Genomic DNA, 26,400 nt, shown 5'->3' on the forward strand with positions numbered 1-26,400 from the left:
ATAAGCAGGTCAGCACCTCAGCCTGGGTGAACAGGCTGGGATACTGCATGTCGTTAAAACAGAACGTCTGTACTGTCCTTGTATAAAAGCATTTCAAAAAGCTACGCTGTAGGACTTATTATCCGAACACATTCTCTTTAAATCGATGGTTACGTGCTTCATTGCAAAATTCACGTCTGCGTTCATGTTCAAGCCTAAATGTTTCTTTTTCCGGCTCAGTCAAATGAATACAGCTGACAAAGAAATTAGGGAAGAGGAGAGGGTTGGATTAATTATATAGCATCTCAAAAGAGCCATTTTCAAATGCTGACAGGCTAACAGATTCCTCGTGTCTATTAGCTCACATAATCGGAGAGTCGGGCAATTACTGGCAGCGACAGCAGCGCCATTTTTAGGAGCCGGGGTTGATCTCGGCGGCGGGAGAGAGAGAGACATGCACGACTGCAGAGCGGCGTTCCATCAGAGCTATCCAATAGCAGGTCGCCGCGGTGCCCAGAACGGATAAGGAGGCAGAAGAGGGGCAGATGTGATCAATAACTCACTGCTCCCTCTCATTTGTCACCGGCAGGAGTCCTGCCCCCCCCCCCCAACTGTCTCCGCGCCTCCCCACCTGAACGGAGGAGCGGCTCTGGAGGTAACCTTGAACTTCCAACGAACAGCGGAAGAAAGACCTTCGTCATGGTAAACCTGAGAGAACCAACAAACCAAACAGAGGTTGGAAGAGATAAGAACAGGGGCCCCTTGGATTCAAACTCGTGTTACATTAGAGAAGACCCCAGACCTCGGATAATGGCCCTTTTGAATGTAGCAATCACACGAAGATGGTCCGCAGCTCAAAAAAAAAAACAAACAAAAAACAGAATCCTTCCCTCCAGTGTTCATCCTATAGGAATATATATGAGTGGTAATGTTTATGAGAATATCAGAGGGTTTGAGGTTACCCTAAAACAAGTATCACATCAGAGTAATTGGCAAGAAACTTTCGCTAATATCCCATGTATCAGCCAACCCCCTGACGTCGACTATAAATCAACCAGGTAGTTCAATCAGAAGTGCACTAAATAAATATGTTCTCAGCCTGTGATATGTAACCTCTGTGAGCAGCATGTGGACCAGACACAATTATACATTTGGTAAATACAGATTTTATTTAACAGACTCCTGATTGCTCAGTTTTTTCTGGTTCATTCCCATTTATATGTTAACTGGTAATGTCTGTTATTTGTCATTAACAAGAAATTAGCAAACTGTATTCCTACAAATCATGTTTTTAGGAATGAATGTAGCCATAGAAATTGAAGCAAGCATAGATCAACCAAAACCTTAAATGCAAGTGGAAATGAAGCACCAGTAACCAACGTCAGATGGTGAATAAAAAGATTATAACATGAGAATGAAAGCCTGAGAATGCAGTGATGAGAGCTGGCTTCAGTCAGCTGTCACATAATCATATTAAAGTCTACAATGCCTTCTTTCACATTGTACTTTCAAGCTTAAAGGAAAGAGCAGATCGAATAGTCCAACACAGCATGAAATGAGGTCAGCTCACAGGTCACATGAGCATCTTTCCACCACTGTCGACCTTGTTTTATACGTTTCCCTCGCAATTTCTCTCACCGGAGACGTAGCATGAACGGCAGTTGGATTAATCGGACTTGTCATCACATTAATCACATTTCAGATCACGAGACGGGCAAACCCAAATCCCAGTTTGAAATGTGGAGGCAACACGTCTGTCCACATGTGATAATTTCACTCTCGTTCTGCAGCATTGGGTTAGTACAGACAGCATCCCTTTTAGAAAGACTCACAGGCCTATGTAGGAAAGGCGGGCAGTGAAAGAGACCATTACAATACACCGATCAGGTCCGGAAAATGATGGCTATCACAGATCCTGGAAGACAAACGGCTCTCCTCAGTAACGGCGCCCCCGCTGGACTTCTGCTCGGAGCACCATCTGCTGAAGGGGCAGTGGGGGTTGAGAGATCAGGCCAGGAGATTCATCAGATCCTCATCCACGCCCTTCTCGCTCAGCTGATCCAGGCTGTGGTAGCGGTGAACCAGACGGTCCCCCGTCACCACCACTATCCTGACGCCGTGCGGGTCCGCTCCCAGCTGGCAGCCGACGGCCGAGCTCACCACCATGTCCAGGCCGTCGTGCGAGGCTCCAGCGTTGCGGTGATAGTGGCCTGAGAACACCGCCTTCACTCCTGGGTCAAACACACCAAAGAGCGACAGTGAACCCAAAAGCCATGGACACACTGCAGTGCAATCTTGTATTTTATCATCAAACTGTACAATTCTGGCTCAATAGGCAGAATTTGAATTGGACTGGGGGGAAAAAAAACCATAAAATACATAAATAGCATTTTGCTGCAGTTGAGGTCAATTCTTTCGGCCCTACATTATTTAAAAAACCGTTTTAGGCCCAACTTATAATTTTAGATAAAAAAAAAAAACTTTCACAGAAACTCAATAAGGACTCGATGCCAAACAGAGGAAAACCAATTTTAACTGAAAACTTGAACTTTTACTTCAACTAAAATGAACTCATTTCATTGAAAATATTGATTTGCTCAAGAACAACATTTAAAAATCAAAGTACTATTTGAACACACAACAAATTACTTAAAACATCATTACCATTAGAAGCATCGAAAGTCATTATTCTAACGGGGCTGCGCTGTGTATTATCACATGGCAGACTTGATTCTGAAGTACTAATTAACTGTTTGCTAAAATGAAATGAGAACTGCCAAGGAATTCAAGTCAGAGCAAATTAAACTTTGATTGCCAGAGTGCATGATACCGTCTTCTGTTATTAGCTGGGGGGTCACAGTGTCACCAGTGAAAATGGCATTAAGAGAGTCTTCCTCTGTAGATAGCTTGCAATGGACACAGGCAGCTTCACGGCTTGTTTGAAAACTGCCCTTGTCACCAGGGTCCGATTACACGGAAGGGCTGGTGTCATACAACCAAGGTCAGCGGCCAGGAAGCCTGCCGTAGGAGGACTGGCAGTGTCTACAGCAGATATACCTGCTATACACTGTCCCGTACAATGTTCTTAGTCACCTGCCAAACGTGGCAGCCTAATTGGTGGTAATTATGATTAATCCCATCACACAATTAACTATACAGCGTCACGTTAATCCAGGAACCCCAGCCGCCCCCAGGTGCTGTGGCACTAAAGGTACTATTGAACAAAGAAGGCAGCAGCAGCAGTATGAAACCTCAAAGAAACCCAAGATGACTAAATATCAGTACTCAAACTGATTATATTACATTTCCTGTTGTCATAAAAAAGATTAAACTAAATTGTGCGCATAAAACTGGCAGACGAGAAAAAAAAAATAAAATCAGGAAAACAAATGATCTGGAGCTGTAAGATATAAAACAGCACAGCATTTAACCGGTTACTCACACAAAGGCTGTCATGCAGCAAGGATGCATTCATCTGAGTGGCAGTGTACTAAAAACAGGTGGATATTTTCAATTAGCAGCTTATATGCTTTTCAGATAAATAAATCGAGGTGCACATTACTCAGAAGCGACTGTAATAAACCAGCACAAATCATTTCTGCTCTGGTATGGCATTTAGTGTCCTACCAAACACAAGCGATGCCTGAGACAGCCAGATGGCTCTGTGTCAGCAACTGGAAGGTTGTTGGTTCAAATCCTGTGAATGCCTAGAGTGATTTGAGCAAGGCCTTTAACCTGCAATTGCTTTGTCCTGGGTATGATGTTAATCTACATCCAGCCCCATAAGGAGGTCCTCCAACTTAAGGGGGTTGGTGGCAAGATAGGCACTCCAGCCACTGGAAAAAAAAAACTCACACTGGTTTATTTGGACTAGTGTGGTGCTGAAGTATCACCTGCCACGCAGCTACACTCAGGTTCTTATCTCTTAGGTGCTTGGTCGTGTGGTGGGTGCTGTAATCAGTACATGCTCCTTACCTCAAACACAAGAGCTATACGTCTGATTTTAATGTGCATGCTTCTGTATGTCATCAGTCTAAAACCAGAGTACCCTGCACACAAAAGCCAGGTGCCACATAAATCCTAATCCCAACCCTGAGCTGAACGTTAACCATGAGCCTAACCCTGACTCGAAAACTAATGCTAATCCTCAGATTAACCATATTCTGAGCCAGGGCCTAATGCTAATCCTGAGTCTAAACCAGGCCCTAAGGCTAAACCTCACCAATCTAATAAGCAGCATTTCACCACCAAATCCACAGGAGCACAGAAATCCAACTGCATTAATGATATACCTGCATAAATTTCCCTTTGACAAGACAGAAACAGTTATACCTACACTAGAAGATGCATATTGGGTATATGCAATTTTATAGGGCTCATTATAGGGCTCAGGCCTATATGTAGGTATGACAAGCTTATACTGTATAAAAATCATCCCACCAGTATCGTATGTTAGGGGAGACTCAAAGTGTCATTGCTAATATCTCTAAAGAATTGAATCTGATCCAACAGGAAGCTTGCACTCAGCCTGGCTAATTAGGCATGACAAACTGAACAAGAGCTGATCAAATAAGTATTTAGGAAGCATTTCTCTCTGTCTCCTGTAGGAGTTTTGACTGCAGACTGGAGCAGAAACTCAACGACTAACTACAGAGTCTGGGTGAAAACCACGGGGCCCGTGATGTCCTGATGTGAAGGCTCGGACAGCTAGTGATTGGGCGAGGCGCTTCACTGCTCACAGATTCTGTAGCTCAGCTCCAGTGTTTTCCCAAAGGCTTGACTGGACAAAACCAAATAGAAAACAGCAAAAAGCTCTCAGAATATGTCATACGTCATAGGTCACTGACCACTGCAAGGTACCAGTCTTGTATACAAAAAACTAAATACAGGCAAAAAAAAGCCACTACATTTACCCCAAAAAGACAGGAAGGTTTACGTTCATTTCCCAGTCTGTTTTTGCTAGCAAAGTCACCTGGCCTGAGGTGGAAAGATCAGCATGTAATGTCGCTGTAGTTTTTATCATGATGTACAATAAACACTACCTTCTCCATCTCTAACTGCCTGCTGCCTCCATGTGACCTCTCAATGCAGCAGAGGCTGGAGACCCGCACCCGTCTTTCTGTAGAGCATGTGCATTCAACACGACGTCTGCTGGACCATGCAGACCTTACCAGAGGCAGGCAGGCAATACTCAACAGTATCATTACCAGAGCATTGCATTTACTGCATCATTTCATTTTATCACAATCATTCGTCACTGCAGTAGAATACACCGATGATTCAGTTACATTTAGGAATTTATTTTAGAACTTGTACATCAGTATTTAATTTTATCAGTCTGGACAAATTCAATGAGCAACAAGCACATTCAATAACATGCAGAAGAATGACCTGCAAGGTGCAGTTGTCTATTTCAGAAACCCACTAAACCATAATGCTCTCTAACAGCATGCACACAGCGGACATGTACCAGAACTGGAAAGTTCCAGAAGGCCGTAGTCTTTCACTATCAAGGTGTATGTAAAGAGAGGGCTCAAGGTTCCAATCCTCCTGGTGCTCTGGGTGCCTCCCACAGTCCACATGTGGGTATAATATACAACTAATTCATGCTGTACTCACTAAAGCAAGAATGTAACTGTTGCCATTTATTGGAATACGGCACAATCCAAACAAAGTAAATGTGTAAATGTCAGTAACCTTTTTCACAGAGTCAGCCATGCCTCCATAGCCTTCTCAGCTGACAGTTACTCTGAGGATCCCTCCTGACTGACTTGGCGTACTGCGTTTTTTGATAAAGCAGGGTCAACCAGTCTCTGGAGCAACTGGGAGTTCAGGGCCTTGCTCGGTGCCCAACAGTGACATCACTCTTCTGAGCATGGGATTTGAACCGATGACCTTCCGATTGCCAGCAAAGAGACCCAACTCACAGAGTCACAACTTTCCACACAACATGATAAACTGGCCGACAGTACCGATAAGATAAAGATGAAAATGACCATCATCAGTTTACTGACTGCACAGTAGAAATACAATCTCAAATACTAATTCTTTTAAATTACTGGATTATAAAAAATGGCAGTAAGATTATGATTACAGACAGACACACAGATTAGGTATCTATATCTTTGTGGGGATGGCCCATTCATTTCTATGGGAAAAACCCTAATACCAACAATGACACCCTTAACCCCTACCCAGGCCTAACCTTAACCCTAAGTAACCAAATAAAATATGAGACTTTTTGCATTTTTACTTTTTTGATTGCAGTCACAGATGTTTACAGAATTGAGTTTCCCGTCGACCGGAAAAATGGTCTCCACAATGTCAAAATAAGTTTTTACCACATTGTGGACACACACGCGCACACGCACACGCGCACGCGCACGCGCACACGCACACGCACACGCACACGCACACACACACGCACACACACACACACACACACACACACTTGCTCCAGATTATAGATCTATTGATTTAATTTGCAGTGATCCATGGGGAACTGGGAATTTGTACCGGATAAGCAGCTGGAAGATGGATGGATGATCCATGGGGAACTGGGAATCTGTACCGAATAAGCAGTTGGAAGATGGATGGATGATCGATGGGCGATAAAGGAAAAACAGAACCAGGAATAAAATACATGTGGGACACAGAACTGAAGCTGGGCAGAATATCACTCCCCCCTAGATCATTACGGCTCTGCACTGTAACAGAAGAGAAAATAACAGCAGGAGAAACTACATTAAAAAAGAACAGAAAAAATGTAAAAGAACGTCCTACTTAAAAATCAATTTTAACTTCCCATTAGCTAAACAATGAGCACGCATGGAAATGAACATTCTGGATATCCCAAAAGGACATTTCATAACTGACGGTGCGTCATTCTCAGTCACACGCCGAGCCGATATTAATCATCTTATCACTCCCTTGCTGCCCTGAAAGTGCCATGGTACCTTTTCCGCACACTAAGGCAGAGATGAATCCCCGTGCTTTTCCACATTCACCGGTTTGCAGCCAGTCAGAGACACGGAAATCCAGATTGCATGTCTTGACATAGTACATATGCGTGACGCACCAACATGCACCAAGGGCAAAAAAACAGTCAACAGCTGGCCTGCGCTACATTCCTACAGACTGGGGGAAAGGTGCAGAGACAAAGGGAGCATTGGATGGAATTCGAACCCGCAACCCTGTGGCTATGAGATGACAGCACTCACCACAGAGTCATTACAGTGGTTTAGACTATGTTAATAGTCATGGGAAGTCAACTCTCGGATTGACAACAGCTGAGTCACACATGCGGGCTCTGGGGGGGGGGACACTCGGGGACAAGGGGGTGCTATGGGTGCTTCTGAGATTTCCAGTTTTCTGACTGAAAGACAAAGCACCTCTCTGCAGGACTTGATTCATGACTCAGCAAACACCAGGCTGTGTTATCTATTCTTAGGCAGGTAGCTCTATGGTGACAAAGGGTGGCCCAGGACCCAGGTAATGAACTATGTTCTTTTAAGCAATTTTCTCTTTCTGGTTCAATGGAAAAACAGCTATACCACTCTGTGAAACACTACTCCTTTTACACTGCAAAAAAATAGCTAAAAAATACTTTGTGGCAAACGTTGACATTTTTTAAAAGCAGGACAGATAATGAACATTCAGGTACCATCTCCACATCTGCTACAGGTGCTGATAATGCCAGGGCGATGGATCCCAGAGCAGCCGAATGAAACGCCACAGGTGGCAGCCGATAAGCTTCCGCAAAGAGCGCGAGAAGGGGCACTCCTCCGCAGATGGACGTTACGGAGTGGTAAACGATCTCTGGCTCATTACAGCACATTGCCAGATCTGATTCTGCTGACATCACGGGTTTTTCACCGCTTCCTGGAGACAAATAAACATGTAAAAGATGATTTCTAAACATATTTGGTGGGATTTTATAGCTGAATCATTCGGTTGAGACCCAACACATCATGAATACATGCCATGCTCTATTCAGTTTGGCCTATCAGGGCTCTCACCCATGCTGCATGCGCAGAGGGAGTGTGTACGGCAACCAGGCAACAAACACACATTTCTGCAGTCCATTCTCCTGGAATAATTGTCTGCTCTCACACTCTGTATATTTATCCAAGTCAGGAAAAACTCGGAGCGGCGCTCCTTAATTCAGGAGCAGCACTCTGACGAGGAGAGTAATTGGTGTCAGGTCCCATCTGTGAGTAAACCCCACCTAAACAGTTATTTGTGCCACTCTGAAAATGTGTTTTTTCTGTTTATGGAAATAATGCCATCATCTCTTCCCCAAGACAATTTACGAAGGCAGATTTCTACCGTAGGATCAAATTTTTAATCAAAACTGTAACAAATTAATAATAATTAAATACTGGGATTGTAAGACAGCAGAGGTCGCATTTTGGGGGAAAAGTTCCACTAAAATGGAACAAAAGAAAACAATCAGGTTATATAATTCAGCAGTGGATGTCAACTGTTACCATCTTGAGGGCCTGCTAGTACACAACTCCAAGAAACAGGCTCCATGCACGCTGGGAATGTCCAGGCGAAAAGCAGCCCCTCTCTGTCATCAGCCCAAAGCATGCCACAAAATTCACTGTGGCCTCCCAAGTTACCCACCTTTCTGCAGAACAATGTGTATAAAAGAGAGATTATAAAAGGGAAATTTAAAGCAGACAGAAAATGCAAAATGGACACAAAAAAAAAAAAACAGAATGAATTTGATTATTAGAAATGAAAGCACTTGGGAGCAGGCTTTGCGATAACAGGCTACAGCAGGATGGGCTACATGTATAAGAATGGATGAGCTTCTGATAACATGCGACAGCTTACATAAAGCATTTCTCAGATCACGCAAATGGAATCTGACTGCTTGTATTGGTTCTGAAGGTTCCAATAAAGTAGGGAAATGAGTTTGCTTGCACTCCCACATTGTAAGTCTGCTTCTGTCTGGGAAGAGCCGTGCACGGCGGCACACTGTAACATAATGGCACGGGGCCCCGAAAGCTCACTTTCCATTATCTGGCCTGGACAGTGCTGCCTTTCATATGTGTGCCGGTGCTTCAAAGTCTCCTCGTGACCGTAAAATTTGTCACGAAGCAAAAGGTACTCGAAACCGACTAAGAAAAAAATGCATGGACTGGCAGGTGTCACCAGGACAAGAGGACAAGACTCTATTGTTTTACACCCACAGTACAAGAGACCTAAACAGCATCAGGCATGGGAAAACACGGAAATAAAGAAAAGGCACAACAGTCACAATCTAAAATAAAAGCACAATGTGTGTCCAGCATCAGGTATGCAGGCCAGAGAGACACTGAGGTTTCTTTTTAAGAAACGGTCTCACGTCTTTTTACCCATAATCCTGCACGCTACAGGTGCTCAGCACTTTATAGCACCGCCGAGAGGAGCACAAAGACATGGAGTCCGGCCATAGAGCTGTCAGACTGCAAGGCATTTAGAGCAGGGAAAGGGGATAAGCAGGGAGAGAGGGAAGAAAGGAGAAATACAAATCCTTGATTGATGTGGCTTGTCAATGCTGAGAGCTGGCACCTGCAAAGCAGGGGTCGCTGGACTGCAGCGGGATTAGTGCTCAATTCTTAAGACCTGACACCTCTGATGATAAGGAGGGGAATGACGGCCAGCGGTAGGAAGGGGCTTTAGTCGAACAAATAAATATCCAGGCCAGCGAGTCACAAACCAACACGGCCTTTCTATTTACTGATGGGACAGAATTAAGCATAATTTACATAATTTCATTGTTTTAGCTTTGAGAGTGCACATATGTGCATTTTGACAATAAAGACTAGAGAAGGATTTTTACCGTGTCCAAAATTTCAAAACTATACAAGACAACTGAGTGCATAATGCATACCCACCCATTCACCCACCCATTCACCCATCCATTCACCCACCCATTCACCCATCCATTCGAGTCTAAATTATGAAGGGTATGGAGGGGTTGCAACCTCCTAATAATCAAAACCAGTCAATACAACCACCTGGACCCCCTCAAATGGGTGGAGACCTCAAAAGTTAAGCCCATGATCCATCCATCCATCCATGTTATGTTGGTTTGGATCATGGAGGCCAAAGCTTGTCCCAGGAAGCACATGGCACAAGGCTGGGGTATACCCTGGATGAGATGCCAGTCCATCACATGGCACACAAACACACACACACAGTGGGGAATTTGGGGATACCAATTAGCCAAACTGCATGTCTTTGGACTGTGGGAGGAAACCAGAGACCACAGGGGAAACCCCCATTGCACTGGGAGGACATGCACACTCCACATATGCAGACCCAGGGCTGGAAATCAAACCCCTAACCCTGGAGGTGTGAGACTACAGTGCTGCACCCATACTGTATATTACATATGGTCATGTACACATCCCCAGTGAGCACGGCCCCTGTGTGACTCAGACGGGTAACCCCAATCAAGGCAGACTGCCTGTCACATTCTCTACATGCAAGCGATCAATGTCTGACTGACTGCACCGGAATAAAGGACCGCTCCTGACACCGGTCCAGTTTCAACTGCAGAGCCAGGTTCTGCCATCTGCCTCCAATGTTCAGGGATACGGGACAAACGAGCCGCTGACGAAGAAGCGAGAGAGGCGCGCGGACCGGTCTGGGCCGGGTCGGGCTGGAGTGGGCTCCAAACCTCGCCCCTCCGTCACAAACACACTGCCATTCAGTCCTTTTCTATACATTTTATGTCATATCACATCACAACATATGAAAACCAGGGATATTCAGCTTCCTGAAGTACAGCTCTTTCTATGCTGTCCCACCGAGCAAAATTACTAAATGGTTTATTCTTTAGCTTTATTACATTTACATTAAGAAAGAAGAGAATGCCGGTTGCGTAACTGCTCGAATCACTGCGCCTGACATTTGGCCGCGATGGCCGCCGGTCTCTTTGTTCCTCTGCCCCATCCTCTTCCCTTTAATCCGAACAAGCTTTCCCGTCCCCCGCAGAGGAGGCCTCGTGCTGCAGGGACGATGCTGACAGGATGATGTGCTCTGTTGGGCCTGATCCCAGTTTAAAGCTCACCTTTTACGGCACAAGTTCGGATTTGATCTCAAAACGGTCAACGCTATTCTTTCCCCCTCAAAATCACTCAGGTGCTTCGTTCACTAAAAAAGATCAAGCGGAGCTCATGTCAAACATCCCTATGCCTAAGTGACACATGTGTCTTCCCCTCTCAGATACCAGCAGACTTGATGTACACTGGTAACCCTGTCCCAGTGAACCTGTGGGTTAAAGTGCAGTCCACAGCCGAGCCCTCAGTAACTTGAAGGAGATTCATCTAATCCACCAGACAGAAAACTGGCACAGACCCACACAAATCAACAGGTGGATAGTTCAGGTCCAGAAAGTAAAAATCCAGACCAAGATTTTGTTCCAACAAACTACTCATAGTTGAACCTAAAGAGTCACAGTCAGTGAGTACTCAACTGATTGGTTGGAACAAAATCTTGGTCTGGATATTTACTTTCTGGACCTGAACTTTCCACCTAGGCATATATTTTTACGATGCTAATCCCATCCTTTTAAATCTTGCATTTCAGCATTCATCTTTAGAACAAATACCTTAATTTATAGAAGTCTTCAAACTGTGTTCTCCACAAAAAAACTCCTCATGAAAGATCAGTCTGAAGATGTCAGAACCGGAATCAAACATGGTAGGAACCATTAGACACACATTAGAAAATACAGAGAACTCGCCTCGGTCACTGAGTAGCCGTGAAATAAAATACCATCTGCTCCTACTCAAACCTGCTTGGTAAGTGAAGATGCTCTAGTGCTTATTTTACAGACGCTGTGGGTGACAGTAAGCATACGAAATGCTCAGCGCCTGTCACAGCTTGCACAAAACAGGAAGAAAAATGCCAAGATGGTGAGAAAAGGTCTGAATGGTGGTGGGATTGACCCAGGGGCATAGTCGCAGTCTAGGGTGCCGAAGAAATCAGGGGACCCTGCCATTGGGAGGAATGGAACAGTGATCTGCGGGCACCTAAATCCCACATTATTGACCTTGCATTATTATTTAACTTTCTCTTGTTTCTCTTGCATCTTAAAAATAGCTTGAGGGGCCTCCTTATGTCTGTGTAGGGCCCCCAGAGAAGTTAATCGGGCCCTGATCTGACCATGAGTGTGAGGATCTTGCTGGATGATGCCCCCAGCAGCACAGGTCGGCACACGTCCCCTCGCTAGAATCGCCCAATCAGCCTCCCCCGGCAGCACAGGTCAAAACATACCCGCCTGCTGGAATCGGCCAATCAGCCTCTCTCTCACGGCCCTCTGTAGGTTGAAGTAGTCGTCGTCCTCATCGGGTGAGCGCAGGAACAGCGGGATGTGCTGGAAGACCACGAGGTGGCGGCAGGACGCGGCAGAGGCCATCTGCAGCTGCGTCTCCAGCCAGGCATCCTGGGCCTCCCCCAGCTCGGGGCAGGCCGAGCTGTCGAAGAAGAACTGCGAGTTGAGCACCAGAAAGAGCGCGCCCCCCACCCAGAAGCTGAAGTAGTCATCACCCCAGCCCTGGCGGTACTGCTGCACGCTCTGCGCTGTGGGGGTGTTGCCCAGGTCATGGTTCCCGCTGACAAACACCAGCGGGATGGAAGGGTCCATGTCCTTGAGAGCCGCCTTCAGATCCTTCTCCTGGGCCTCCCGGTAGGGGGTACCTGGTGAACACAACAGCGGTAATCCCTTTAGTGCGGTGTATAGGCTCAACGCCTAGACACTAACCAGCCGGGAGGGTGGGTGATGGATGACACAGTACACAGGCTTGTTGGCTATATGACATGAGAATTTCTGCCCCTTTTTTGGCATTTAGGGAGCAGCTAAGATGCTCAGGAAAACCCAACAGGTATATGAGGTTAGGACTAGGGTTAGGGTCACATCAGCGAGATCCCGGTGTGTCATACTAAGGACCTTTGTCAGCCTTGCCTGCAACAGGCAGAGTCCCTAACTGGTTTGTTGCAGGTCTGGAGCTCAGAGAGGTGGGCGGTAGACCTGGGCGGTATGACCAAAAATTTATATCATGGTATTTTTCAAGGTTTTATCGGTTTCACGGTATATGATGGTATTTTTTTTTAAAAGTATGACTGGGCGTTTACCACATTTTACAGGACACATTTTTATTGTACGTTTTTGCATTGTTCCCATACCCTATATTATTTTATTATTAGCTATTGCGCTTATCCGCTAATGATAACATACGGCTAATGTGTTTGTTGGCTAACTGCTCATAGATAAACAGCTACTGTTATGGTGTGCACCGGCAAAGTTAACAATTTTGCTGAGTGTTTAATAGTTCAGTGTTGCTGAAACGTGAGCATTACTGACCTCGCGAAGTTTCTCATAAAGACAGGAATGTCGGTCTTTAAGATGCTTCGCCACAACTTTGTAGCACTGTTTGCACTGTGGGAGTGTGTGCGTGAGCGTGTGCGTGAGTGCGTGTGTGTGAGTGCGTGTGTGTGCATGTGTGTGCGTACATGCGCGCCTGCGCTATAGTGGTGCTATGTGAAGTGTGGCGAATGAGGCGAAAAGCACACTGTTGGTCAATAATGGTGAAAATGAGTATTTAATGAAATACTAATTTTTAATATCGATTAATATCTGCGAATCGATTTTTGACAACCCCAGTGTCATTTTCAACTCCAGCGTCAGCTATATCTTCCATTTCTGATCTTTTGCGGTACATTTTTTGTGACACAGCAGTGAAAAATGTCAGCCCTTAAACAGTTTCCAGCTGCGCCACTTTCCGAACGTTGTGTAGGCTATTTAAACCGGTATTGTGGTAAAAGAAAAATTCATATCATAACAATAATGAAAAACAGTTTTCGGTATGAACCAGTATACCACACAGCACTAGTTGGAGGCACTGGTGATAGGGGAGGGTCTGACCAGAGTAAGTAAGGGCAAGGGACTACATTCTGCCAGCCGGGTGGGTGAGTCAAAATACTTCTTTGCTTGTTAATATAGGGCAGGGGTGGGCAAAGGGCCAGTGTGTATGCAGGTTGTTGGGATAACATCAGGGTCAGCTGCCCAAACCCAGGTGTGAGGACTCTGCAGCCAGTCAGTCCTCTAATTAGTAATACAACTAGGGAATTGCAAAGAAAAACCTGCATACACAGCAACCCTTTCTGGATAAGACTGGCCACCCCTGATACAGAATAAAGTACGGGAAGAAATTCGTGGCTACTGGAGTCACAAGTTGTTACTGAATTTCTGAGTAACAAGAAAACTATTTTCACTTAATTTTTGCATTAAAAAAATCTGCCTAAATACCATACAAGTCAGCACAATCCTGACACAGCGACAGGAAATAACGGAAAAAAGCAAGTCGCTTCTATCAGAGCATCAAATTTGTGATCATTTTTCAGGCTTTGATAAAAAGCCACTGTACTTATTGTCATTATGAAGTGACAAGCGTCAAGTGTTTTTTAATGATTTATTACCAGCATTCCTCCCACAGGTTAATACATACCTCTACCTCTCACAGCCCCAGCGAAACCCATTAAAAGCACATCAAGTCAGAAGTACCTATCAGGCAGATATACATGCGGACAAAGGCTTCTTTTATAACTGGTTCCCTTCTGGTCACCTCAACTGATGTACAGCAACTCCACAGAGATCTTCATTTATCCACTTCTAAGAGCAATTAAAGGGCTCACGCATCCCAGGCAGGGAATGGCGTGTTAAAGAGAGACTTCTCTTGACCTTCTCCTCAGGCTTCCAGCATAACCCCACAGGCATTACCTTCAGCCACTCTCGTTAAGTACAGGACCTCTCCACAAAGCCCAAGTGCGTCTCTTGTGCCAATGGGACGAAGCCCTTCAACGGCAGAACTCAAGCACTTTCAACCGCAGATGCAAAACGAGTCATCAGGTACTGCGATGTCCTTAGCATGTTCCGCTAGCCCGCTGTTCTAAGGCATGTGAATTTTCGGGTTACAGATTTGTCTTACAGAGACCCGTCAAGTATACAAGTGAGTGTTTAATGAAGGTGAGCAGACAGATCGATTAAGACCTGTGTTCTGGTTTTTCTTAAGCTCATCCCTATGACAGAGATGAATATCAGAATTTTTCAGGCTTCTACACATAATTAATTTATTTTCCTGCAAGTAAAATATGATAATGTGATACAAGATCCAGGCAGCTTCTAACAATAAACAGAATGGTGACTTATTTTGAGAGTAATGAGATGGTTGGTGTCAAAATTGTTAAGGTTGAATTGTACTTCGGCGTTGAGCCTACACCATGACCTACGCCATGACCTACGCCATGACCTACGCCATGACCTACACCATGACCTACACCAGTGGCTGACACTGTTGCGAGCATTTATACTTGTGCGTTGGGGTGTCTGTGTGGCTCAGCAATTACGCCGCCAAAATGCTAGGTGGCATACAGTTTTGGATGTTGCATTTATCGTCTTCCCACGGTGCACAAATTCTTAAACCATGCGATTGAAAAAGAACAAAATACAAACATCTAACAAAGTATCCATTTATGGAGTCCTGATTATATTTTTGCAGCTGGAAATCTCCTGTAGACAAAGTTGGAAGAATGTCAAACTGCTACAAAGTCACTTTTTATACGTTTCCTTTTATAGTTAGTGTCTATACTACTTTTAACTTGTAAAGTACGGATACATTGAATGTAGGTTACTGAAATTGGCAGCCATACTGAGCAGTTCTGTAGATCTGCTGCTAAGATGCTTTGGGTGGGTTATTTAATGCTAGATATAAACATCACTTCAGTTTCAATCAGTGATGTAAGTATACTTGGGATGTATGCTGTCTTCACTCCCACAAAAAAATGAATGCTACCACACGGACCAATCAGTGTTTTATTTACATTTAACATCATGCTTATACTGTATTCATGCAATGTCTCCACCACACTATGAAAAAATATCTAAAAAATCCGATAACCAAAAGCCATTAAGTACAGCTAAAGCTCTAGGGATCAAATTCACTTCCCCGACACAAGTCCATCATAGCCCTCCAAGTCATAAAAGCTTCGACATTTTGGACAAGATTCAAGCTGGCCTGTGGATTGTTGATGGGAAATGATTGTTAGGAGCATGTCGACTAATGTGGCTGAATGTCATGGATTCCGACAGCAATGATGCGTGTTGACACTTAGATGTTCAGAGGTTTCCAATCAACAGACAGCACTTTCGCTACGCATCAGTCTAACGCAGAAGCACAAACTGCACAGATGACCTTGCATTAATTGAGATGGCTTTGGAAAGAATTGTGGTGAAAAGAAAACACAGAGTAGCTTGTGACACAGGTCTAGCCCTTCCTGAAGCTCTAAAGATATACTGCAATAATCTTTAGGCGTAATGTTTGTATACTGATAAAAAATGAAGCCTGCTAGACTGCGATGGAAGAAAATTCAAAAATGTATCATATCAAAAGGACATTAACATTTCAATAAGACGACCAGCTTCCTTCAAAGAAGGGATTAAGTTAATTGCAGCTCGGGCAGTTTACCTCAAAGCTGCGAAAAGGAAAAAGCACAAGTGCACTACTTCATCTCAAGAGCGGCTCGCTAAGCTCCCTTTGAAACACGCCGATCGAACAGCTTTCCTGTGCCTTTAGGAAATGGTAATAAAGATATGCTTTATATGTGATCCCCATTCGACTGCATTTACAGCTCGTAAGTCGAGCCTCAGATGGTGCTTCTGTACGCCTGCTTTTGGGGGAAAGGCTTTTATCATTCAGCAAGGTGAACCTCAGTGTTGCAGAATTCAGCTTCCAGAGCCCCTAATGTCAGACACCCCCCCCCCCACCCGAAAGTGGATCAGCATTCCAAACAAGGCAACAGAACCGCATACAATCCAGTGTGTTCATTTCTAAGCAATTCAAGAAGGACAGGGGAAAAAAAAACCTTCAGTGGATTCACCCTACATCTGATTTACAGAAAGTGCCAGATTTCTGATAAAGCACGTCACAGTTTAACTTTGGTTACGGTGATGGACATAAATATAGAAATACCATGATAATCTACTGGTTTAGGGTCCCCTTCAAAAAATGTTAAGGGCACAGTAATGATGACAGAGTCTCATCAAGACAAACCCTAACCCTATTGTTATGTTTTTTGTAAAGCAGAAATGGATTAAAAACAAATGTCCTGAATATAAAGCAATATGTAAGTATATCAATATGCATGAGGAGGATTTTGTTTGGGTAACACTTCCAAAATTGGATGTTAAGGGATTTCACAAACGTTATTCACAAAAACACCGTTTCATTATTTATTTTGCAGAATAAAAAATTATGGGAACAATCCCACCTGCACATTTTACACGAGCATAAAAGCAGATTTTTTTGCACTGAGCACCAGAAAAGTCCTCATCTTTAAACTTCAGGAGCACCAACAGTTCAAAATGAGCACAGAAGACGCGAACAACCATGTCAAGGCCAAAGAGAGGGAGAAGACAAGGAAACTGCAGGAACGACGACGGGATGCACCTCAGAAGGCAGTCAGACGCAGGCAAAGACACACGGAAGAATATCACATGGCACCGCATTAACATACCTGCTTGGTTCGGTGCAAATAGATATCCGAGCACCTACATAGAGTTACACAGATATTAATGGCTAAAATCTCAGCACACATCCAGCTGCTGCCAACTGAAAATGAACAGATTATTTACACCAATATGGGATTATGCAGTGTGCACAGGAACTGAAAATCTGTTCCCCTTTCTACAGTAAGCAGAAATGTTTAACAGGGCCTGGTGTCCATTCGTCAGTTATCTTACTATGATTGGCAAGCTGAATACTCTTGTATCACTAGAACACCCTGCCCCCCACCCAACCCCCACAGCTGGCCACAGTGGTCCTCAGCTTTCCCCACAAATACCCCCCCCCACTTAGATAAACGGCCCTCCTCTGTCACAGCTAACGGGCTCCAAAGCCACGTGGCTTAAATGGTGTTTCGCTCAATCCTCACTGCACTTTCGTGAGCCTGACCAGTCCTGCCAATGGCAGAACGTTTCTCAGTTCCCTTCAATTCCACAACAGCTTAATACGCTACATTCTGAGACAAACTGGTCTGTACTTGTGTACTCCACAAAGCCCTGACCGGGTCAACATCAAGTCTGACACAAGAATGATGTGCAGTTTTCACACGTCACTCTCAACGTGGCACCGACTATTAACAGCCTGAAACTTCTGTTCATACCTTTTAATGATTGGTTTTCTGAGCTCAATTTTCCTATCAGCAATGCACACAGAACTCTGCAGACAAATTAAGGTCTTTCTGTTACTTTAAAGACCGCAGGGACTCACCAAAACAGATGTGGCTCCAATGTTTCTCTCTCTCATTTGCTTATACATAACAAGAAAAGATCAACGAATTCATTTGAAGGACAGTTCGTTTACATATTTGAAAAGAAAAAAAAATAATTCGCGAAACGTTGATAAGCATTTTTATATTATCATAAATTTATCCTTAATTTTTTTCTAAGTCTATAACATTCTGTGTGCTTCCCAAATGCAAGCAACAAACAGCTCTTCATTTTGTCCATTACTGAAATGCCTGCATATATAGTAAAAGCACAAGTACCAGTTACTGTGTTCTACCTTTCAAGACCAGAATGAATGAAATGTGACATGAAAGTCAGTCATGCCTCACCCATCCTGTCGGTATAAGTAAGTACATATGTAAGAGCTCCAGGTGTCTCCTGCAGTCCAAAGACAAGCAGTAAAGCTAAACTTATGCCTATAATGATTTTGACCAGGATGAGCAGTTAGAAGATGAATGAATGATAGTCGTATAGTTATATCTGCATAACAATATCAACATGAAGGATTTCACAGATGGGTTCCATGTCTGCTGTTGTGAAACTTCCAAGGTGGTCACCATTGCCGTAGGATGGCCAGGAGCCTGGGTTATATTCCACTCATCAGTCAAAATACTTTGTTTCGACAGAACAGTACATCACCCACATTTTTTTGCAGTGAAAATTACCTGCTGACTGGAAAGTGGCCCGATCAGTAAATTACTCACACCTGCAAAGGCTGGGTGATGCCATTTTCTCGCCAAGCGGCGGAATTCCCAGCCAAAGCGACGCCAGTATAGAATCACTCGAGTGTTGGGACACAAAGAACCAGCAGACTTCACAGCCCTATTGACACAAACGCAGGAGGAAAAAAAAAAAAACATTAGTCAAGCAGACATTTGCAAAATAAACACAGAGCAGACAATGGTCCTTCCGATATGCCGCAATAATTATATGCGGCCAATAGAGCGCTTTCCAAAGAAGCTGGTCAGCACGCCCACACACAGCTCTCTTCTTATTCTAGGGAGGAACCAAGCCTTACAACAAACACACTGATGCCCGAGCTGATACAGCAAAGAGCTTCGTAATTAACGTGGCACCACCCGCTGCCTTGTTCCCACGGCAAACCCCCAACAGCGGGGCAGGTATAAATTAAACACCCCGAAAGAGGGCACGGCCAACGTGGGTTTTCACGAGGGCGGCAAACACACATTTCGATATGCCGCAAAGCAGTTTCGCCCCACCAATCACGGCACATTTCACACATTCTGACCTTGAAAGGCAGAACGCAGTAACTGCATATTTAATCAAAAATGAGTTATGAGGGTAATCCGTAATTCTCTGATGCTCCATTTTATATTATGACAAAATATCTTAGTTCAACTGAGCTTGGTTTTGAAGAAAACAGAATGCAGAAATTACAGTAACTACAATATCCATACCACAACCAAGGCAAAACCCTTTTGTAAATATCAGTGCGGTTATTGTGTTTTGCCTTTGTAGGGCAGCGTAGTTGTTGACATGTGAAAGATCAAGTTTTCTCAATCACATTATAGTGATAATGATGTCCATGAGGGATCAATAACCAGGCCAACAAGAACAGTAACCTTTCACCGCACAGAGTATGCACCATTCAGTCGCAATATCGTTTCCCTCCTGAACACGGAGGCTCCTTTCACTGCTGATTCAGCTCAGCGTCTGCAGGCTACTCCTCACCATGAGAGGTGTCGGCCTACTCTTTATTTCCCATGAATATCTAGCGGCATGTACCAGAGAATTATTTATCACTCACATGTTTAACAGCAATTTACCACTAAACACATCACCGGCTCGTCATTCGTCTCTCTGCCTGACCACTTCACTATTCCCCAATATGTTCATAAAACGTACAAGAACCGCTTAAGGTGTTTTTATCTTCACTTCAGTCTTTCACAGCCCTTCTGACGGACCATTACTGCCTCATTCAATTCAGTTTCATTCCTGGAATCGCGGACAGTTGCCGTAACCATTCCCCTTGCTCGCACGTGTCCTCCGCGGCAAGGACTTAACCTGGCCCTCGAAAACCGAGAATGGATAGAGCAGATGAAAAGAACAAGCAAGCATCCAACTGAAAAGATGTCCTAACGTGGGGTGGGGGGGGTTGGTTATGCCGGGCAGACTTCTGGGGAGACACGGGGAGCCGGGTTTGACGTGACTGAAGCCGGCTTTGCTCCTTTATTGAACACAGAGAGCAGGGAAGGTAAACATAGCACCCATCACCTCCTTGCTGCTCTAATTAGTCTTTGCAGTGATTATCTCACACTGTAATTACTGTACCATTCATATCCAGGGGCTCCGTCAGGGACTGCTTCAGACACCCCACTCATCATCCCATTTACTTTAGCCTACCCCTTACCCAGAAAACAGCGGAGATGACCAGCACCCATCTTTGACACACAACTGTCTTTAACCCGAACAGCAGCAATGACCACGCCCACACATTCTGTATCATCCAATAAAAAAATACTTCAGTGTTGATGAGGGATTAAAAAAAAAAAATGACTACAACAACCTTTCCAGCCGAGGTTTCGTAGACTTCTTCAGATCTGGAAAACTTGCTTATTCAAAGCTAATTATGCAGAAGTGCTTTGCAAAAGAACAGTACTGCCTCTTATTTTTTTAGATGCATCCATTTAAAGAGGGAACGGGCAAACGTCGCCTCCCACTGGCCCAATGCAGCCTCGGATTTCTGTACTTTCTGGGACTGTGCAAACCCCTGAGAACATCGCTGTTAGCGTTTCAATTTCAACACATTTTTTATGATAGCATTGCTGGGCTTTAAGACTTCTATAAGTTATAACCTGTCAGTGCACTACAGCAATATCCTGAAAAAAAAATATGTATAAGAAATAGAAATGACTGGCTGTAGAAGTATATCAGAAAAATCATGCTGTATGGCCTCTGATGTAGAGACACCGTTACCATAAAAGACACTGTGAAGGGATGCTTCTCCATTGCCTAAGGAATGTTGGTGTTCGGCATTTTCCTGCGGCTGAACCATACACAAAAACTCTTCACGGGCTGTAAACACATTGTACCTCATGAGTACTAAAGACAAAAATGCTCAGACCATGACATACAACTGCTCAGATTCAGAAATGTTCATCACTTTCATCAGGTGCAGGATGCCGCCATTTCGCTATTAAAATTAAACCGTTTGGTATGTTTTTCGGGAAGAAGATTGTTCCGTACAGTTACCTTAGGCAATGTTTTACCTTTCTTCAGCATTTCATTTGCACTAAAGTGAAATATTCTGCTTGAATTATTGTTCACAGCTGGACGGAACACAATAAAGATTAGCAACGATTCCCTTCCTTTACCTCTTCACATAAATATGGCTCTACTATCTTTTCAAAGATGAACAGCTATAATTTGTATATGCGTGCGATTTATACATTCACCAGCAAGCTGCAGAGGCTTTCTGTGGGGAAAATTGAAATGTCTTCAGTGGGCCGAGCAATAAGTTTGCTATGAGCATTAAGGTCATTAGACAGACGGTTTGCAAATCCCAAGCTCAGGTTAGCTGCTTAGCATGCATGGAAACACAGAGCAGGAGTATTAATGTTTAGTTTTAAAAATGAACAAAGGCAAAACTAAATACATATTCCTGAGTTATATTTTAAAATTGGACGAGGAGAACGTTCAGTGGCCTGGGCTCCTGGTTTCTGTCATTTCCTCCTGGCCCAGATCACACATTCTGATCTCTGTGATTGGTGTCCTTCAAGACCTGACACCAGTCTCTTCTCCCTGCGTTGGAGATGGAATGGGCATCCATCACTTCCTTTCTACCGTTTCGTCAAACCCATACCCAAATATGTTCATTTGACTTCCTCTGCCAGCCCCTGGAGGATGGGCTCCCCCTTTGGGTCTGGTCCCTCCCAAGGCTTCTTCCTTCTAGGGAGTTTTTCCTTGCCACCGTCGCCTCTGACTTGCTCTCTCGCGGGCTTTGGGCAGGGATAACATATAGCGCTTTGAGACAATGTAATGTTGTGGAAATGCACAGTACAAATAAAACTGAATTGAAAAAATGAAATCCCCCATTCCATCCTCCACGCACCTGACCAGAGTAAGTTTTATACAGCCCCCGATGGAAGCCTTTGTTTACCGTGAGACAGCAGGGCACAGAAAATGGAAGCGAGGAAACAGAAAACGGCTTGCTGCCAGAAGCCCTTATTTAGATGCTAGTGGGCAGGCCTGCTATTGCGTGGACTGGGAGCCTCTGCACAGCACCCCAGCTGAAAACATCTGCTAAACACCATTAAAATCACCTCATCAACCCCTTCCATTATCAAAATGGACTTTTCCAACTGGTCTTGGAGGCCACCCTGAAAACCTGACAGCAGTATACACCTGGGTAGGGTGTGTCAGGGCACTGTGAATCAGCTCAAAGCAGAAGGCCCTGCAAAGACTCAGAGGAAAATCAAGGACAAGAGCAGGACCAAAACGGGGTTGAACTTAGATCCGCAACCTCGGGGCTGTGAAGCCACAAGGCAGCAGTACAATAAGCAAGCAAATTCATAGATGGGCTTCAGTCGTAAGGTGAACAGTGTGTTTCCACGATCTGGCTTGGGTATGCCACTCAGCGTCGCTGTGCTACGAGCTCAGAGCAAAAATGATACATTTTGATCATGTGTGAGCAGAGAACAGCAGATTCACGTATGGTATTTTTACGGCAGTGGGTGGGACTGCGGCAAACTATGGTCGCATTGCGGTCCCCAAGTGCTACTCATAGCAGCCCGTTGCGGATAAGATCGGCCACCCCTGGGCTAGGTGAAGAGACAAATTCCACTCTGCCTCTATTTGTACTTGCGCAAATGGCCAATAAAGGATTTATTTGTCGTCCTCAAACGTACCAACAGTATGATTTATCAGTAGGAAAGCATCAGCGTGAACATACCACTGAACTTGGTGTGAGGGTGCGAATGCTTTGTCAGTAACAACAATTATCACCCTCATTGTAACGTATTCATGGTCGATACAATAAAAAAACAAATTGCAATTTAAATGTATGTTATTTCTTACGGTTTTATGAATGAATTCAGAGCTGTCTGGTCCACTTAAGAGAAGGTGCATATTTTTAACGTGCCTCTCAAATACTTGACTTGCTTAGTGTATGGTGAGCAGGTCCTGCCTGAGCTTATTATAATCTATTAAAAAGCTACTTGTTAGCAGAGTGGGCAAGAGCAGCCCCGTACTTTAGCATGCTGTACACAGACAGCGGACTCGCCGTCTGCACCGGCCCCTTACGTCAGCACCGGCCCCTTACGTCAGCACCGGCCCCTTACGTCAGCCCCGGCCCCTTACGTCAGCACCGGCCCCTTACGTCAGCACCGGTCCCTTACGTCAGCCCCGGCCCCTTACGTCAGCACCGGCCCCTTACGTCAGCACGTCTAGTGATTTCGATCCCCGTGTGACGCTCAAGACAGCTTTGCGGAGGGCTGGCTCTGCTCCTAATATGCTAAATTAATTATTTTATTTAGCAGATGCTTCCATCCAGAGCTACATACAAGTGAGGTAAGCAATACTTTGCAAACATACAGGCTGCTAAGGAGTCAACTAGGCATAAGTGTAGCTAGGCTGAGCTTCCAATGAATGTCCTGGTACAAGCAGTACTGGATCAAGAAAATAACCCATATCATTGAATAATTCCATATAATTCAGCAGTGGGACACAATGGTAAAGGCATCTCGACCACTTTCAAATAGTCTCTGGTTCCTGACCTATCGTCTGACTGCTGTCTGCACAGGGCATTGCTTCATTTCCATTTCACTGGAATAAAGATCCATTTTTCTCAGCTCTATAGACATTTACTGATAAGTTGGAAGCAATTAGGCAAATTAGTTTCCCACTGCACTAATAAGAGAGCCAAAGAGGCTCCGCTTTGGACGGACGGCTTCTTCTGTTCCCCTCCAATTTCGTTCAACAAAAATGCTTCAAAGGAAACAAACAGGCACGCTTCGTCAGAGAGAATGACTACGCTGTGAAAGCGTGACATGCGAATCAGCAAGTGCTCCAGCCTTCAGACCTGTGCCTAAGCTGGAAAATATGTGTCCGCAAACCAAATGAGGAAGCCTGGAGAGCCTTGCCGGGCCGCACGTGCACCGCTCATTCAAAACAAAGGCACGCTTAGAAATGACTTTATTTTATGGGGTTACGGTCAGATTCAGGGATCCCAGGTGTCTCTGTTTGGGAGTCCAGCCCCGATTCTGGTATCCCCATAAGGGAGGAGAAAGGGGATGACTTTCTGTGGCCAAGATACTAGGGAGCGTCTGAGAGAAATGCTGTGGTCATCTGTTCGGTAGAGTCTTTCAGGGGCTCGGTCATGCCTTTGCGTGGCCCTGGGTATCCCACAGTACCGACATGCTTAACAGCAATACGAGGCCAGCAAACCCAAAAACCACTGTAAACTGCATGCTTCCCCCCCCCTCCCCAAGTGTCCCCCCTTTGCCCAAAAGGCAACCCTCATGGAAGGCACTCTACCGAAAATGCATCCATAATATAAAGAGAATCTGCGACATAATTAATACATCTGGTTGCCCCAGAGCCCACACTCAACAATCATTTGAAAAGAATTGATATTCCTTGTATACAGGACAATATTTATTCAAACTCCCCAGTATATTTTCCCCTCCAGTCAAACTAATCTGAGAAAAAAAATAAAAAGTTTAATGACTGATTGGGGGGGGGGGGGTGAATGGGGACTAAGCTTGTTTTTTGTTATTGCCCATATTATTGTAGAATTGCCAGATAAGAAAGTAACAGCCCATGTATATATACAGTGCATATGTTTCTTACAAAAATGAGATATGACTGATATTGAACATTTTCACTACAGCTAGACACAAATCAAGATTTAAAAAAGGCCAATTCTCTTTGTAGGGGGAAGGTTAAAAAATGTGCACTAAAGCGTGGTATGATTTTTCAATTTACTGCACATTACCTGGGATTCATTTAAATCACTTTTAGTTTCTTTACAGAAGTTTTGTTCAAGGGTTAAATGTGTTTTTTTTTTTTTTTTTACTCTAGCACATAATATTAACAAGACCACAAACAGCCTGTAAATCTAGTAAAGAATCAAACAATGCTGTAATACAGTGAGTAACTGTCAAAGCTTGTTAATACGGAGCAGAGCATGTGTACAGCACTCCTGTGAGCAGCAATTGATATGCAGTCACTGGGTTACCGGTTGCTTACTGCAACACAGTATTGATAAGGAGGAGAGAGCACAAAATCTGATCCACTTTACATGCAAGCGATCTGGCATCATTAAAGCAGATACAATACAGCAAGTCTGTACCTAAAAGACAGTGGAGAAGAAGCTCCAGTTTCAAAGATTTTATGACATTACTGGGAAGCCTAGGACACGTCTTGGGACCATCACAAATTCTCAAAGGAGATTTTCTGCTGCTTCATAATATGACTTATTGGAACATAAGACTCACCTATAGGGGACATGTTACGAAAGGGGGGGCCAATCTTATCCGCAAAGGGCCGGTGTGTATGCGGCTTTTGGGGATAACCTGTAGGTCAGCTGTTCACACCCAAGTGTGAGGACTCTAATTAGTAATCTAATTAGGGAGCTGCAGCTCTGAGTAACACTGGCCACCCTTGTGTTAAGAGAACGAGGTTAGATAACATTATATAATATCAGGGAGCAAGGATGAAAAAATGGGCAGAAGCCTGCATAACCCTAACTATCTGCAACCCCTGGCCCACAGATTCCTAACCATAAGCTTACAGAGGGGTGAGGTGCTACAGGCCTACCCGGCATGGCGTGGACCAGGTCCCCACAAAGCACCATGAAGCGCGGCCGGGGCTGCAGTCTGTTGACGGCCTGCACCAGCTGCCTTGTGAGGCGCACCTCGTCGTCCCACTCATCCCCCCCACCGTCGCAGTCTCCCATCTTCCAGGCTTTCATCAAGCCCAGCTGAGGGTCGGCAGCCTGGATGAAGTAGAAGGGGCCATTCCACTTTTTCTCTTCGTCTGGGGGGAGAAGAGCAGCCTCAGTGATGAATACTTATTAAAAAACACAAGGCAAACTACACTTCAGATGGTGGCTTTCT

The 26,400-nt window shown here is 44.6% G+C and overlaps 1 protein-coding gene across 2 annotated transcripts in view; it reads right to left on the reverse strand.

The window, feature by feature from the left end:
* Positions 1 to 1,122: 1,122 nt before the first annotated feature.
* The window catches only part of cpped1 (calcineurin-like phosphoesterase domain containing 1), a 31,061-nt gene continuing 5,783 nt past the window's right edge, over positions 1,123 to 26,400 (reverse strand). For both annotated transcript variants that reach the window (XM_049015148.1, XM_049015147.1), the window contains exons 2-4: positions 26,102 to 26,320; positions 12,256 to 12,678; positions 1,123 to 2,210 (exon numbers count right to left, since the gene is read on the reverse strand). In XM_049015148.1, the coding sequence (XP_048871105.1) occupies positions 1,987 to 2,210; positions 12,256 to 12,678; positions 26,102 to 26,255 (801 nt within the window). In that variant the 5' untranslated portion in view covers positions 26,256 to 26,320 and the 3' untranslated portion in view covers positions 1,123 to 1,986. The remainder of the gene's footprint in view (positions 2,211 to 12,255; positions 12,679 to 26,101; positions 26,321 to 26,400) is intronic.

The sequence above is a fragment of the Brienomyrus brachyistius genome, chromosome 5 (genome assembly GCF_023856365.1).
Source record: "Brienomyrus brachyistius isolate T26 chromosome 5, BBRACH_0.4, whole genome shotgun sequence".
Taxonomy (NCBI): Eukaryota; Metazoa; Chordata; class Actinopteri; order Osteoglossiformes; family Mormyridae; genus Brienomyrus; species Brienomyrus brachyistius.